Below are 15,620 nucleotides of genomic sequence, written 5' to 3' on the forward strand. Positions count from 1 at the left end.
ACAGTTTTTCTGTCATTTTGAAAATGTAAAAGATGAAAATAAAAATTATATTGTTTAAAATGTAAAGTGAATGTGTCATCTGTAACTTTATGTCTTTTGGGGCTCATTCCATCTTCACATGAACAGACATTTTGACCAGGGGTGCACAAAATTGATATTATTGATATTTAAGTATCTCGTTAAGTCAGAAAAGGAATTACTCCGAAAAACAGGAAAACTGTTAATTACTCTGAAAAAGTACTGCGGCTTTTCAAGTGAATGCTTGTTTCCTTCACAACTTAATACTGTGTTCAGTTTGTCTCCACTGCCCCCAAATGGTCAAAAATAACTAAAGCAGGTTTGATTACAAATAACATCCAACACTTCAGTCAGTGATACAGTAAGAGGTTTTACATCATGGAGTCAATAAATACATATCAGATAAGAGGTCATGTTGAGAATAAATAACCTTATCAGAAACTGAAGGAAATCATGCACATATTGGTTTAATGTAATATTCACCATGGTTGTTGCAGTTCTCATTAGCACAGAGAACAGTTTATGGATTTGAGATCGTCTCACAAACACAAAACAGCTGCTGATTGCTCCTCTGTTGACTGAGATCAGATTGGAGAAGCAGAGAAGTTCCTGTTGCTGTCAGATATGATTTGACCTCTGACAGTGTGATTTTAGTTTATTATTTATTATTATTAGTAGTAGTAGTTTAGTTTAAACATCTGTCACTGTGTTGTGTGTGTTAGTCTTTTAGTTTCAGACTGATGAAAGCAACTAAACACTGATCAGTCATTTAGAAACAATCGTTTATTCCAACAGTGACAACAATAAACATTTATTATTGATGAGCTAAAGCTGCTTCAGGTCTCAGGTCTAATAGTCAAAGTCTTTGGAGTTTCCAGTTTGATGATCTGAACCTGTATCTACATGTGGATCAGGATCAGGATCAGGATCAGTATATTCCGTAGTTGTGCTCCTGTCCGTCTCTGTATCTGTCCAGATAGCGCAGTGGCTGGCGATGGGGGTATTTGACCTGGGGAGGGTGGTAGACTGGAGGCCGGATGAACTCAAAGACCGGCTCCCTCATGTCTGCAGGAGGATGGACACACACACACACACATATATCCATCATGTCATGCAACAGCAACACATTGTTGTGTGTGTGATTTCACTGTGTTATACTGTCTAAGGTTTCGTCCACTTTACCTTGTTTTCTAACTGAAACATTTCTATCCAGACTACCACACACGTAACCAAGACAACTCACACACTGAGCATGTACAGTATGAGCTGGTGTAAACAGGAAGGAAGCTAATTGTCAACTGCAGTTGATGAGTTACAGAGAATAGTTGGAAGGAGGAGAAAGTGATTCTTTTTTCATGTTCCATCCAACACTGTAGTCGAGTGAGGGACTCTCTGTGTTCATGCCATTATTTTAAAAGGTCAGTTTCTGTCCATCCAGACCATAATACAACCCTAAAGTGGCACCAGCTCAGTCAGACGTCTCTGAAGAACACCGCAGTGGAGACAGGAAAGAGTTGATGAAGTACGAGAGATGTGTTTAAAAAAAAAAAAGTGGTTAAGTGTGGACGTCGCCTGAGCATATCCTGTGGGTGACTGACACTCAGTGTGTGTGTGTGTGGGGGGGGGGATGACTCACTGAGTGTGTTGTGGAAGGTGTTGCTGACAGACTCGTCCCATTGGCTCTGGAAGAAGGCCATGCCTGCAGGTGTAATGTCATCCTGATACTTCCTGTAGAAGTCCTGCGTCCTGAAGGTCCGGTCCTCCAAAGACAGACTGAGAGGACAGAAGACACATCACATCATCTGACTGAGAAACACAGTGGTCGAGCTGTGGTCGGGATATCATTTACTCATCCAGTTTGCTTCTCTGAACCCTACGATGTAGCTTCTTCTACAGGGTACATACAGGAATCTTGAAGTTCATTTTAATACCTTTTTAAGGCTTTTTCAGGACCATCTCAATATTTTTTAATACCTCACCGCCACTTCAAGCTGTAACCATTTACATCAGTGACACTTCTAATGTAACAGTTTTAGTTTGTGATAAAGACTATAGACCATTATGATACAACAGAATTTAAAATATAGGGGTGTCATGTGACATTTGTAATATGCACTGGGAGCGCCAGAGCGTATCTGAATTTCCACCCGAGTGCGCTCTGGCGCTCTCAGAGATAATTTACGAACGCACCCAGTGAGCCTAGTTTTTTAATGTACCGGTTCATCTTTGTTGTTTTTTAATAAAACAAATAAATTCACACACTTTCACGATGTTTTTTTAGGACTAACTCTTGGACAGCTAATTCATAAAAAAAATACCTTTAAAATTTAAGACTTTAAAAAGTTGTGAAAATACTTTTTTTAAAATACTTTTTAAGGGTCTTAATTTTTCCAAAATTGATTTATCACCTTTTAATACATTTCAAAACCCGGCGGATACCCTGTTCTAACTCTAAACAAATATTTCAAATAATCTGAGTTATCTGTAGATAGACAGATCGTAGCGTGGCGGATGGCTGAGTGCAGTGATGGAAGAGGAGCCCGTCTCCACCTCAGGGTCCTGTCCTGTATCTGCAGCAGCAAGTGTGAAGTGTGGGTTGAGAGGGACAAACACACCAAGAACATCAGCTTCCTGTCTGGGCGCTCACCATGGTGACGGCCTGATGTCATCCTTGAAGCTGATTGGTCTGTGCTGCTTGAAGAGGATGAAGACGTAGCGGTGGAAACCTGTTCCTCTGGCAGGAAACGGAGGCAGGTAGTTACACAGCTCATCTCCAGTCTGGACCGCCCCTCCATGGATGTTCCCCCTGCACACACAGGTCACATCATCATGTAATATTATTTTATATAATAATAATAATAATAATATTTTTTTTGTCTTATGCACTCTGTAAAGTGTCCTTGAGTGGTTTGAAAGGCGCTTTCTAAAAAAAATAAGAGACCACTTCCACAAATGTTTCTTAAAAGCATCTATACATGTATGACAGTCATTCTTTTCTTTTCTTTTTTAAATACCAACACAAACACAACTCATTCACTGATGAGTTTGGTCTGGTTTTATAGGAAAATTATAAAAACCACTGCATTATCCCACAAAAACTGATTTATAAACTCTTCCTGAGTTAAAATATTCTGTGTTGTTTAGGAATAAATATGAACATGTTTTCTTTGCATTATTATTATTATTCAAGGTCTGAAAAGACTTGATTTTTTTTTGTTATTTAGACTTGTTTAGTCATTTTCAGCCCATAAAAGCTCTAAATGACAATATTTTTATTTCAATTTTGGGAGAAATGTTGTCGGTAGTTGATGGAATAAAACAAAAAAAAAGTTAAATTTACTCAAACACATACTGTACATACAGTACAGGCCAAAAGTTTGGACACACTCAATGCATTTCCTTTATTTTCATGACTATTTACATTGTAGATTCTCACTGAAATTCCACTAATGAACCCTGACAAGGCAACACCTGTGAAGTGAAAACCATGTTCAGGTCAGGTTCACCTCTTGAAGCTCATCAAGAGAATGCCAAGAGCAAAAAGCAGTAATCAGAGCAAAGGGGGGCTACTTTGAAGAAACTAGAATTGGTGGGGGCAGAGATAGAGGAGGAGGAGGAAGAAGGAGAGGAAGAAGAAAAGAAGAAAGAGAAGACAAAGAAGAAAATACATGTTTTTAGTTATTTCACATTTTTTTTGTTTATTCCACATGTGTTAATTCATAGTTTTGGTGCCTTCAGTGAGAATAAAGGAAACACATTGAATGAGAAGGTGTGTCCAAACTTTTGGTCTGTACTGTATAAATAGTAAAACTGATCATTTTGGGAGTGGTCTCTTATTTTTTTTCCAGAGCTGTGTATGTATGTACAAAGATGCAAGACTTACACAAGCCAGTGGACATACTCTGCCTCGCTGTCCTGAAGATGCTCATCTGAAACACATGATGTGACACAGACAGTGAATCTGCGAGCAGCTTCAGTCAGTAACTTTAAATGACAATAACATCTGAGTTAACACTGTGTCTGACCTGGACAGGTGAGAAGGAGAGTCCACATCGAGTTCTCCTCTGCACCAAAGCTGACCTGAGGAACCAAAGCTGCCTGGGAGTGGGAACAGCGGGGAGGGGTAAGTTAGTTTTATGACTCCAAATAATACGCAGCTCACATTTCTGCCCAAGACTGTTCTTACGATCCTCTGAAGTCTCAGTGTAGATCATTCTGACACAAGTAAAAGACAAATGGAATCTGAGCTGGGTTCTAAATGGAATCTGAGCTGTGATTGGACGCTGGCTTCATATCGCTCCTGCAGTCAAGACACAGGGTGAATCCAAACCTGTCACAGCTTTGTACTCCATGTCAGCCTGCTCTTGGATCAGTCTTTCATAGTCTGGAGTTGTCCTCATTTCCAGATGTTATTTTTAAACACTGTCTACATCTTGACGCCTGCTGGGACTGGTCAGGGAAAATCTGAGAGGTTTTATAAGAAACCATATGAAGTCAAAGGTCAAACACGCTTCAACCACATGAGGTCAAAGGTAAAAACCTCTTTCGATAGATATCCAGCCAGAAGACAGTTAACTGCCCTGCACTCCCTCACAGACACATGCCGAGGCCATGACGCCTCCCTTCGCGTCCTAAATCTCAGTGTTTGGCATCCCATCCCAGACACAGCTGCACGACTCTGACAGTCGATGCTGAGTATGATAACACAGAATTGGAAGAGAGAGTGGAAACATCTGAGCCTTCACAGCACCGAGGAAGTGTCACATTTCTATCTTGAAGTTTATTGTTCAGTGAGCCAGAGTGAGCGCGTACGTACACACCGTTCTGCACAGAGCATCCACTTTCTAATAAAAGTTGAGGAGAGTTGTTGTGCATCATCGTGCACTCTTGTCAGTATCAGCGATTCCTCCATCCTCCTTGGCCAAGATCAATAAACATCTTCAGACATCCAGGAATCTGGCGCTTTTCTTTTCTGAACCTCAACGCTACATTTCATCTGCTGATTTTCATAACAAAGATATTAAGTGCACATGTTGCACTGTGCTCTGGGATGTATAGTTTTACGGCTTCATGACAAAGTGGCTGACAGCTGTGACATTATTGTGACAGTATTATTGTTCCTCCTGAGGCTTTTTTAAGATTTACTTGCATGGATTTGGTTCAGACCTTCACAGATTTTGCTTTTGGATTTAATTTATTTGTGTCTTTAAAAACACACATTCAAGGGGCGGCGTTTAGCTCAGTTGGTAGAGCACCCGCCCCATGTGTTGAGGCTGTAGTCCTCACTGCAGGCGGCCCTGGTTCGAGCGGCCCTATCATGCGTGTCACCCCCCCCCCCTCTCTGCCTCCCATTTCCTGTCTCTCTCTCAACTCTCCTGTCCATTAAAAGTGAAAAAAGCCCCAAAAAATATACTTTAACATTCAAAACAGGTCCTTTAACTTACTTCGGTTGGTGTCAGTCTGTTCCCATAATGCACTTGGCCACTGGTGTCCTGACTGTAGCGGACATTAAGTAACACCTGAGGGAGGAAGTAGGCCTTGGGGAAGAGGTCTCTGAAGACCCCGTAGTGCTCTGCCAGTCTCTTTATGTGGAAGGGAGCGGTGCTCTGCTCCCAGGTCTCCGTCACCCGGTCCATGGGAATCTTAACTAGGAGGGTGGAGGAAGAGAGAAGCTCACCAACTCATTCACTCACAGGCAAAAAACTCGATCCATCAGAAGGTAATGTGATATCATCTTACATGTGCGCAGACGTAGGCTCCTCTCCAGCTCAGCGTTCTTCTTCTTGTCCTTCAGCACCTGTCTTCTCTCCCTGACCTCCGTGGTCCTGCGTGGCCGGTGGTAGGGCAGCCCGATGTCCACATGCTCTGTACCTGAACCCAAGGGGATGCATGTGTGTGAATTATTGTTTTGTATTATTCATTTATGTATGTATTTTTCCTTATTTCCTAATATTTACTGTTTAATCACTTACTTTTCTATTTATTTTTTGTTATTAATTATTTCCTATGTCTCTATTGTTTTCAAATTGTAACAAATTTGGTTTTCGAATATGTGGGTGAGGTTTTTATATAAGCCCTTTTGGGTTTTATACCTCCCCTTTGCACATCCCAGTTATGATGATTGTCCATGTTGTTTTAAATGTTATTGTTCGTGCTAAATACATTAAAAAAAAAAGAATGTATGCACTGTAGTGTTTTTATGACACCGGCATCTACATGTTGAGGGAAATGACTGGCAACAGCTTCCTCTCCTCTCTCACCACCATGTTCTGGATCAGCTTGCTCCGTGTAGCCCCTGTAGGTCTTCCACCAGACCGGCTGGTTCTTGGCCTCCTCGGCTCGCCTCAGGTAACGGGTGTAGCTGCGGTACCTCTCCAACGACTCTGGGTTCGTGAGGTCGATGTCCGCGTTAGGCATCGGACCCAAAGGAGGCGCCCTTCTGCACTTCACCACTGTCAGAGGAAAGATTTCAGAGGTTTGTCACATGACAGGAAATGTGAGAGAGTGATGTTCTAGGTAGCCCTGAACCATTGTATAGCTATGCTGCCATAGTGCCAAAGGCTCTCCTTGCCTTTCCTCCCACCAGAAGCTGCCTCCATCAGCTCTTGTTAACATTTCTGTGTTTTCCATATTCCATGTTATACTGTTTTCTTGTCTGTATACAACATCTATTGCACATCTGCCCGTCCTTGGTGAGGGATCCCTCCTCTGTCGCTCACCCTGAGGTTTCTCCAATTTTTCCCTGTTAAAGGGTTTTACATGGAGTTTTTCCTCAGTGGATGTGAGGGTCTAAGGACAGAGGATGTTGTCATGATGCCATGTAAAGCCCTTTGAGACAAACTGTTTGTAAAAATGGGCTATACAAAATGATCTTGCCTTGCCTAAAAGCTGATCTAACTAATGTGTTTGGGAGCAGCAAAGGATACATGGCTCCTACTGTGAAAACTAGTGAACCTGTCTTGGGAGCCTGGGTGCTGTGGTTAAAGTAAATCAGACAGATGTTTTTGGATCCAAGACAATAATGTTAATGGTCCTTTAAATAATGACTATGCGTCGTTTGATGACTGACAGGATAAATGGAGGGGGACAGAACTGCACACCATGTTACTCATAGAGACTTTACAGGAGCGAGTCACAGTGCGAGATCAAATAGATTTCGATGAAACTGATGGATGAGATGAAAACAACAAGGTACAAGTTCGATCGCGTGTCTTGTTCATAGTTAATAGGCTATTTCCATAACTAAGTTATATTACAGCCTGTCCACTGGATCGCTCAGGTCAACCGTGACACACATGACAAGGACCGCGTTGATCCGAGTTTGCGTCGGACTACACGGACAGAATCACAGCATATAACCCTCCCAAGACTTTATTCAACAGTATCCTTAGTACGATACCTGATGTGGCGAATGTCCTCAGTTTGTTGACCCGTAAATCTATCACGGACCGCAGGGTAGCGGTGAGGATGGTGTGCAGCGCCATCTTGAATCGCGTCCTCCCATCCGGAGTGTACGGTGGCCGAGAGGTAGAAAACTACTCAGTCTGTGGTTGTTCGACCGTCAGTGCTGTGTGTTTCACAGACGGTTACAGACGGAGGAAAAAATTACAGTCTATGAGGAAAATACAGGGAACAGGGAAAATGTCGTAAATAAGCAGAAACTTCATCTTTCCACATTATGTCATCAAAACATAAAGAATTGTTCGAGAAAAGTTTTTTTCTATTGCCGCTACTAAGTGAATCTGGTTGTATTTGTATTTTTTTGTTGCAATATTACAACCTTATTCTCGAAATATTATGGCTTTATTCTCATAATATTGTGTCATGCACTTGATTCTCGTAATATTACGACTTCTTTCTCTTTGTTAGTACGTCTTTTTGGAAATATTATCTTTTTTTTTTACGTAAAATTGTGATTTTATCCTCATATTATAATGACTTTATTCTCGTAATTTCTGTTGTTTTATTTTATTTTATTTTTTACCAAACGTGGGACTGTCAAACATTTTTGTGCGTTTTTAATTTTCCCGACGGACCCGAAGGCGTCATGTGCGTGTGACGTCACCAGAGGCTCTCCATCTGACGGTATTTACCGTGGAGGTGGATGTGTTGTTGTGTAGAAGTGGTAAGAAAAGATGCCGTTTGTGTCGGTGTTGTGCCTGTGTTGTGTCTGTGAGAAGAACGAACCCTTAGACCGGGTTAACCCAATGACCACTGGTTGGTTGGCCCGACATATCGAGCTAACTGTGGCTGACCTGAATGCGGGCTAACGTTAGCCCAGCTCCCGGGCTAAAGGCTGTGGGGCTAACGTCAGCTGCAGGTCTGAGCCGCCGCCGCTGCTCTCTGTCGGAGCAGCAGCACGGCGACTTGAATACTCATTCATTCTCTCAACTGTGTGTTTGTGAAAGGTTAAAATTATTATACAGTATTATATTTAACATGACACTGCAGATATGCTGATGCGTTCAGGGACCATCCTCTCATCCGATGTTTCTGTTTCTGTTCCTGTGTGCAGAGATGGAGTCCCAGAATCCCAGCCTGACCTGTATCATCTGCTTCGATCGCTTCCGGGTCCCCGTGACGATCCCCTGTGGACACACCTTCTGTCAGGTGTGCATCACTCGTCACTGGGACATAAAGAGCAAGTCCAACATTGGACCAACGTGTCCAATCTGCAACGAGGAGTTTGACAACAGGCCCGTCCTCAAGCGGAACGTGTCCCTGTCGGTGCTGACCGAGGCTGCCAACAGCAGCGTCCCACCCTGCAGAGAGGCGCTGCTGAGGGGGGGTGAAGGGGCCAAACCCATGCTGCTGTGTGAGCGCCATAAAAAGCCTCTGGTGTATTACTGCAGGCAGGACAAGATGTCTCTGTGCTGTGAGTGTGGCATCTCAGAGTGCGGAGCCCACGAGAAGGTCCTGCTGGAGGCCGAGAGGGAGAACCAGGAGGTACGGTGATGCACAGCACAGCACACACCTCAGCTGGAGAGGAGACAGTGTTTCATCACGTCAGGGTTGAATGTTAAAGCTCCTGTCTAACTGTCTACAGCTCCTGCTGCACAGGAAGAGTAAGGAGGTGGAGAAACTCCTTGAGGAGACACAGAAAACTATCAGTGAGCTGTCTGAGAACATCAACCAGGCCAAGGTAAACAACTCCTCATGGGAAGAGCTGCACTGTGTGACCTACAGTACATGGCACCAACAGAGAGCTTTAACTTCACTCTCAATGAGTTTAGTTAAAGCAGCTTTAACCCTCAGTCCATTTCAGTTCAGCTCAGGAGAAATCCCCCCCTGCCTCACACACACACAGGATTGTATGAGCTACAAATGCCCATTAAGTACACTAGATACAGTAGAAAGCTCTCTGCTCCCCCCACTGAGAAACACCGGCCCATCATGCTGCACAGAGACACAGGCAGTACATTGTCAATGGGGGACCATTAATCAGCGTATTTTCAAGAAGTCCCATCTCAAAATAATACACCAGTTCAAGAGTATTTACAATGCATCAGCTGGTCGGAAAAAACCCTATCAGCTGTTTGGATCAGAGGTGGAGTGATACAGCACATAGTGGAGCCTGCCTGTGTGGAGGAATACTGAGGTGTATTGAGTGAGTTGGTTAGTTCCAGATAAAGAAACTTTTTTTCCAACCATGATGCATTGTAAATGTTTACTTTAGATCCTACTCTTGAACTGGTGTATTATTTTGAGACGGGACTTCTTGAAAATACGCTGATTAATGGTTCCTCATTGACAACAGTGTACTGCCTATGTCTCTGTGCAGCACATGGGCCTGTGTTTCTCTGTGGGGGAGAGCAGAGACCTTTCTACTATAACCCCACTTCAAAAAAGCTGAACTATCCCTTTAACTGACAAATCTGGAGCTTGTTTTTTTTTTTCTTTCATTCATTAATTCAGTATCTTTCATTTTCCGTGTAAATTTGTCTTTTTTCTTTTCTATTTTTTATGTTATGAATTTCTGTATTATCTTCTTACTTTGCACCTACCGCTTTTTTACATAGGGGAGGTATTTTCATAAGCCTTTTTTGGCTTCCACCTCTCCTGCACAATGTTTAATTTAATTATTTCCATTGTTTATGCAGGTTATATAATGTGCAAAAAAAAAAAGTAAAAGTAAATTAAAGCTTCACAGCCAGTCAAGCTTCAAACAGTCTGTGTCTGTGTTCACCAGGTGTTTACTAGGCAGACGTGTGACCTGCTGCTTTCTGTCTACAGGTGACTCTTCAACAGACCTCAGCCTGGGTAACTGTCAAATTCTCCAGCCTGATAAAGGTCCTGGCTGAGAAGCAGCAGGCTACAGAGCTGTTCATAGACGAACAGAGGGAGGCCGCCATCACTGAGGCGGAGGCCCGGCTCGCAGAGCTGGAGGAGAACTCGCTCCGACTCAGAGAAAGCCAGGAACACATAGCATCACTGCATCACCTCCCGGACACCGAGCTCATCAAGGTACTGCTGCTGACTGTAGTGTTTCAGATAGATAGATAGATAGATAGATAGATAGATCTGTTATTAAAGGGATAGTTCAACATTTTGACAAATTGGCCCATTGCCATAATCGCTATAGTCATAGCAGTAGGTTCGTTACCTTTAATTGTCGGTGCAAGCTATTTTTAGAACGGCGGAGCAGAGCCGTGAGCTGCTCAGAGCTACGCTACGGAGGCTCATGGGATTTCTTGGGGTTTCCCTCATCAAACTCATCAAATACACAATCCAACAACTCCAAAACGCTGTCATGGACAAGTTGTGACCTGCACATTCACCACGCTAATAATAATAATATAATAATAATGGAACGTTACGAAACGGAGCCGTTTTCGAGGTAAATACAGTCTGCTTGCTGAAAAACTGTCCCTGAACGCAACGTTCATCAGCGGTTTTGCATAAATTTACCTCTAAAACAACTCCGTCTCGTAACGCTCCGTTATTATCTCATAACGTAGTGAATGTGCAGGTCACAACTTGTCCACCAGAGCGTTTTGGAGTTGTTGGATTGTGTATTTGATGACTTTGATGAAGGAAACCAAGAAATCCCATTAGCCTCCGTAGCGTAGCTCTGAGCAGCTCATGGCTCTGCTCCACCGTTTTAAAAATAGCTTGCACCGACACCTACTGCTATGACTATAGGGATTATGGCAATGGGCCAATTTGCCAAAATGTTGAACTATCCCTTTAAAACAGAACACATATGTGGTTTTATCACGTGATTATGTAATGACTGATTTGTTAACTAACTTAATTTGCTCCACCTGTTGTGTGACTGTGACACAACAACACATCTGGATCGTTGTCTCACAGCTCTGCTTCCTGTCTCTGAAAATCTTTTTTTTTTTCTCACATCAGGAGTCTCTGCATGTAGATGTTCCTCGTTTTAAGGAAGTCCCCACAGACGTATGCCCCAACCTTCAGGAGCAGCTAAGTGGCATCACAGACGTGTTGTCTCGGGTCTCAAAGCTGGTGTCTGAGGACCTGGACAAAGCTGTGAGCGTGACTGTGGGTCAGGACAGAGACGGTAAGCTGCCTCCCTCTGGGTTGTTGGTTCCTCCTCTGTCCAGGTTCTTATCTTCTCATTCTTATCCCTGATCTCCAGGATCTCCTCAGGACAAGAGACCAGTCTTGGCTGTGGTTCCCAGTCCAGCTGCTCCATGTCACCCCGGGGGGAAGGAGGGCCTCAGCGCCTGTACGTCTGTTTCCTGTCCTGTTCTGACTTTCCTTCTGTCACTGGATGACACAAGTTAGGAGTAGTGAACATGAGAACAGCAGAGGTCACAGTGTTTTCATGTAGAAAGGAGACTGGAAGAAGAGATTATATCACCCAGAATTCCAGTAAGGTGTTTATGGTGTCCGTGAGGGGCCAGGACGCTGCAAACTCCACAACACAACACTTTAAGAAAAACGCGCTGCAAACTCCACAACACAACACATTAAGAAAAACGCGCTGCAAATGTCACAACACAATGGAAGTGTTTCCAAGGGACACTTGAAAGTGATGCACAGCCACTGTGGTATCATTGACAAGTCTGTTAAAAGAACACTTACCTCTTTGAAAAAAACTCATCCTCTATGGTCCTAATACAGATTGGTTTGAACATTCATTGATTCAGACCGGCAACAGGATGTGGGTCCGTCTCTGATTATGGTCCCCCTGGAAAACACTTCCGTTGTGTTGTGACATTTGCAGCGCGTTTTTCTTAATGTGTTGTGTTGTGGAGTTTGCAGCGCATTTTTCCTTAAAGTGTTGTGTTGTGGAGTTTGCAGCGTCCTGGCCCCTCACGGCCACCCTATGTATTGGTCTCTGAGCTCCCCAGGAAGGTCAAAAGCATTCTGGTGGTGTGGACCATTGTGTCTCTGTAGGTTTTCAGTCAACCAGGCCATGGTAGAATTGAAGGCAATGTGACATCTTTTCAGTTCTCTAGTTCTTGTCTACCATTGTAACGGTCAATCTGATCCACATCATTTTCGTGGCTTCTGTTACCTCCATCGTCCCTCTTCTGGTTTTCTATGTCTGTTCTCTCAAATAGATTTCAACTTTTTTATTTTTATTTGGTGGAATCACTCCTTGCTTCCTTTTCTTTGCAGACCGATGCTCTCTGACCTTTGATCCTCGTACAGCCAATGGACACCTGTCCCTGTCCCAGGAGAACCGCAGGGCGGAGCACCTGACCTCCGGGCCCCGCCCTGTCCCATCTCACGAGGCCCGCTTCGACCACACCTGGCAAGTGCTGTGCTTTCAGGGCTTCACCCATGGACAGCATTACTGGGAGCTGGAGGTGTCCAAGCCCTGGGCGTACCTCGGGGTAAGAGCTGTTCACCGGCACACTGTAGGAAAGGTGTCACCGAAGGTTTGATACAGACGTCAAGTACTTCACAGTGTTCAGAGATAACTGAGACTGATCTAGTGGTAGACGGATGAATGAGTTTTGCCAGTTAATCAGTGCAAACAGTAACATATCCATGTGTGTGCAATGAAATAAGTACACAGGCATTTTCAGAGAGGAGGTCATCCTTGAGCCGTTCTTTATTAGACGGGGTAGTTTGTACTGTATGTCATCCAGATGATTAAGTCCCCATAAAATGTAGTTATAATTGTACAGTTACAGCCAATTACGGCACTGATGCAATCAGAGCAATTGACTGCAAGCACACACATTGCTGCAAAGCTCTGTCGGTGGATGAATTTCCATAGAAAACATTCTGTTATTACAAATGTGTGATGCTTAATGCAGCTGTATTGTGACAGTATCGCCTGGATCAACCCAAGATTCATTCCTCCTAACAACTGATCCTAACAAACAGCATGTTCAGAACAGGCTACAGCAGTGTTTTTCAACCTTGGGGTCGGGACCCCACGTGTGGTCGCCTGGAATTCAAATGGGGTCGTCTGAAATGTCTAATTGATTTAAAGCAGAACTATGCAACTTGGCCGGAAATAGCTCGCTCCTTCGTTGGTTTCTCTTTTTTTCCCTCTCCGGGGCTCCCCCACAGTTCTGGGAGGCACATGTCACTGTCGTAAAAAAAAACTCGCCGCCCCACCTCCTCCACCCCCTCCCTACACGTGCTTGTGTTTACTGCTGAAGGTAGAGAGCGGTGTTTGCTAAGCACGGAGCTAATGCTAACACGGAGCTAACGCTAACAGGGAGCTAATGCTAACACGGAGCTAACGCTAATACGGCCACACACAGACAAAGACACAAAGACACAGACATACACACACACATGAATAAAGGTTCCAAAACGCGAAGGCGTGTGTGTGTGTGTCATGATGTATTACATTATCTTATAAAAGATCCATGGTGTGTGTGTGTCTGTTAGCATTAGCTCCGTGTTAGCCACAAGCCGAACTTCATCAGTACAAACATGTTTCCATGGTTTCCTCCGACTTTCCGAACTCAAACCAATCACGATTCATGACATGCATGACGTCATCTGCGTTCTTATCTCGTACTGCCGTAAGGCAGTTTCTCGCGATAGTTCTATCCATTGATGAGATTTACACCGAGACGGAGGACTGATCTTGCAAGTGCGGTTTTCAGCCAGTGGGGGGGGTGGGCGCATTGGCTTAGACCCCATTCACCTCATAATAAGTCACTCTACCATCACAGTGACTCTGAGACACAATAATTATAGCCGAAATCCTGCATAGTTCTGCTTTAAAGACTAAACAAAAATATTTTTTTAACCAAATATTATTCTTTTTAAAATTATCATTAAAAACACCACAGACAATCTTAAACAATTGTATTCTATACTTTCACTTTCTCGAATATAAATCGAGTTCAAATAATGGCAAGTCGGTGAGGGGAGCCTTCAGAATGCCTAATTAGTTCAATGAATGTAAAATCAACTCAACATGTGTATAAAATTGTCTAGAGCATCTTTACTCCCCAATGGTTTGAAGGTTTTTCCTGCTGAACTAGAGACTCATCTCTTTGTGAAGTGTCTGACCCTTGTGGGTGACTTCCATCAATAAACTAATGTTTAATGTTGAAAGGATAAATAGTGCATGGTGAAATAAACAAATACTGTGTTGATTAAATATGTGAGGACACACATTTAATTGTCTATAATCTGGCTTCATCTCAGTTTTCTCCTCCTCCTCCTCTCCTCAGGTGACCTACGAGGCAATTCCTAGGAAGGAGAAAGGGAAGAGGTGCATGGTGGGAATGAACGAGCTGTCTTGGAGTCTGCAGCTGGACGAGCATCAGCTGAGCGCCTGGCATAACGGGCGGAGGGAGACTGTGGGGGGTCACCCCCAGCACACCCGCATCGGGATGCTGCTGGACTACGAGGCGGGGACACTCACCTATTACGGAGACGGGCAGATCAGGCTCCACGCCTTCCACTGTGCCTTCACCCAGGAGCTGTTCCCCGCCTGCTGGATCGGAGAGGGGGTCAGCATCACCCTCTGCTCCACATGAGCCCACTGGAGAACCACTTCAATCTTTTTACTGTGACTTCAATCTTTGTTTCAGGAGAACTAACACTCCCTGCTACACTGGCCCCTCTCTCATCACGTCCTCATATGGAAGAGACAAGTCAAAGGTCATTAAAGGACAGTTCCGGGCAAATTCAACTCGGGGCTGTATTTTCCTAACATTTTAGGTCTAAAAGAAGGAATCTGAAGATTTTCAGTTTAATTGCTCCTGTTTAGCGGTAGTTGCGTCTGTCCGCGCGTCGCCACGGCAGCGATGAATGGGAGCGGATTGAAGTTCCGCTGCTTAGGCTCTTTACATCCCTCAAAGCTGCAATTTTTTTCCACAGACAGTGTCAGATGGCGACTCAAACATGCACAGAGAAGTTTATTTACTTCAAGAAAGCCGACATGTTTGTAAAACTAGATCTAATTCAAAGTCTTGCGCGAGACCCAAGTTGACGTGCTCGAGGAATATCAACTGTTGACTTGCTTCAAGTAAACAATTTTTTTCCACAGACAGCATCAGATGGCTACTCAAACATGCACCGAGAAGTTTATTTACTTCAAGCAAGTCAAGAGTTATATTCCTGTGTTTATGACACAAATGGGAGCTTCCGACTGCACATAAACACACCGAGCGCGTCAACTTGGGTCTCACGTGAGACTTTGAATT

The 15,620-nt window shown here is 43.8% G+C and overlaps 2 protein-coding genes across 3 annotated transcripts; one reads left to right on the top strand and one right to left on the bottom strand.

Annotated features, from left to right (window-relative positions):
• Positions 1-803: 803 nt before the first annotated feature.
• Positions 804-7,574, bottom strand: mrpl38 (mitochondrial ribosomal protein L38). The gene is made up of 9 exons (XM_083994070.1): positions 7,418-7,574; positions 6,279-6,470; positions 5,758-5,889; positions 5,463-5,665; positions 4,044-4,116; positions 3,902-3,947; positions 2,666-2,824; positions 1,655-1,791; positions 804-1,083 (listed from the first exon to the last, which is right to left on the bottom strand). Exons 1-9 carry the CDS (start codon positions 7,500-7,502, stop codon positions 947-949), a joined length of 1,164 nt encoding a protein of 387 aa, XP_083850196.1. The 5' UTR covers positions 7,503-7,574; the 3' UTR covers positions 804-946.
• A 505-nt stretch (positions 7,575-8,079) lies between these two features.
• trim65 (tripartite motif containing 65) lies at positions 8,080-15,170 on the top strand. 2 transcript variants are annotated; one of them, XM_083994060.1, is made up of 8 exons: positions 8,080-8,143; positions 8,534-8,964; positions 9,065-9,160; positions 10,252-10,482; positions 11,377-11,545; positions 11,624-11,713; positions 12,613-12,830; positions 14,643-15,170. In XM_083994060.1, exons 2-8 carry the CDS (start codon positions 8,536-8,538, stop codon positions 14,949-14,951), a joined length of 1,542 nt encoding a protein of 513 aa, XP_083850186.1. In that variant the 5' UTR covers positions 8,080-8,143; positions 8,534-8,535; the 3' UTR covers positions 14,952-15,170. The 2 variants fall into 2 exon arrangements, with proteins under 2 accessions (XP_083850186.1, XP_083850187.1); XM_083994061.1 differs by having other exon boundaries at positions 8,084-8,118.
• Positions 15,171-15,620: the final 450 nt, after the last annotated feature.

Source organism: Trachurus trachurus, assembly GCF_905171665.1.
Source record: "Trachurus trachurus genome assembly, chromosome: 19".
NCBI lineage: Eukaryota > Metazoa > Chordata > Actinopteri > Carangiformes > Carangidae > Trachurus > Trachurus trachurus.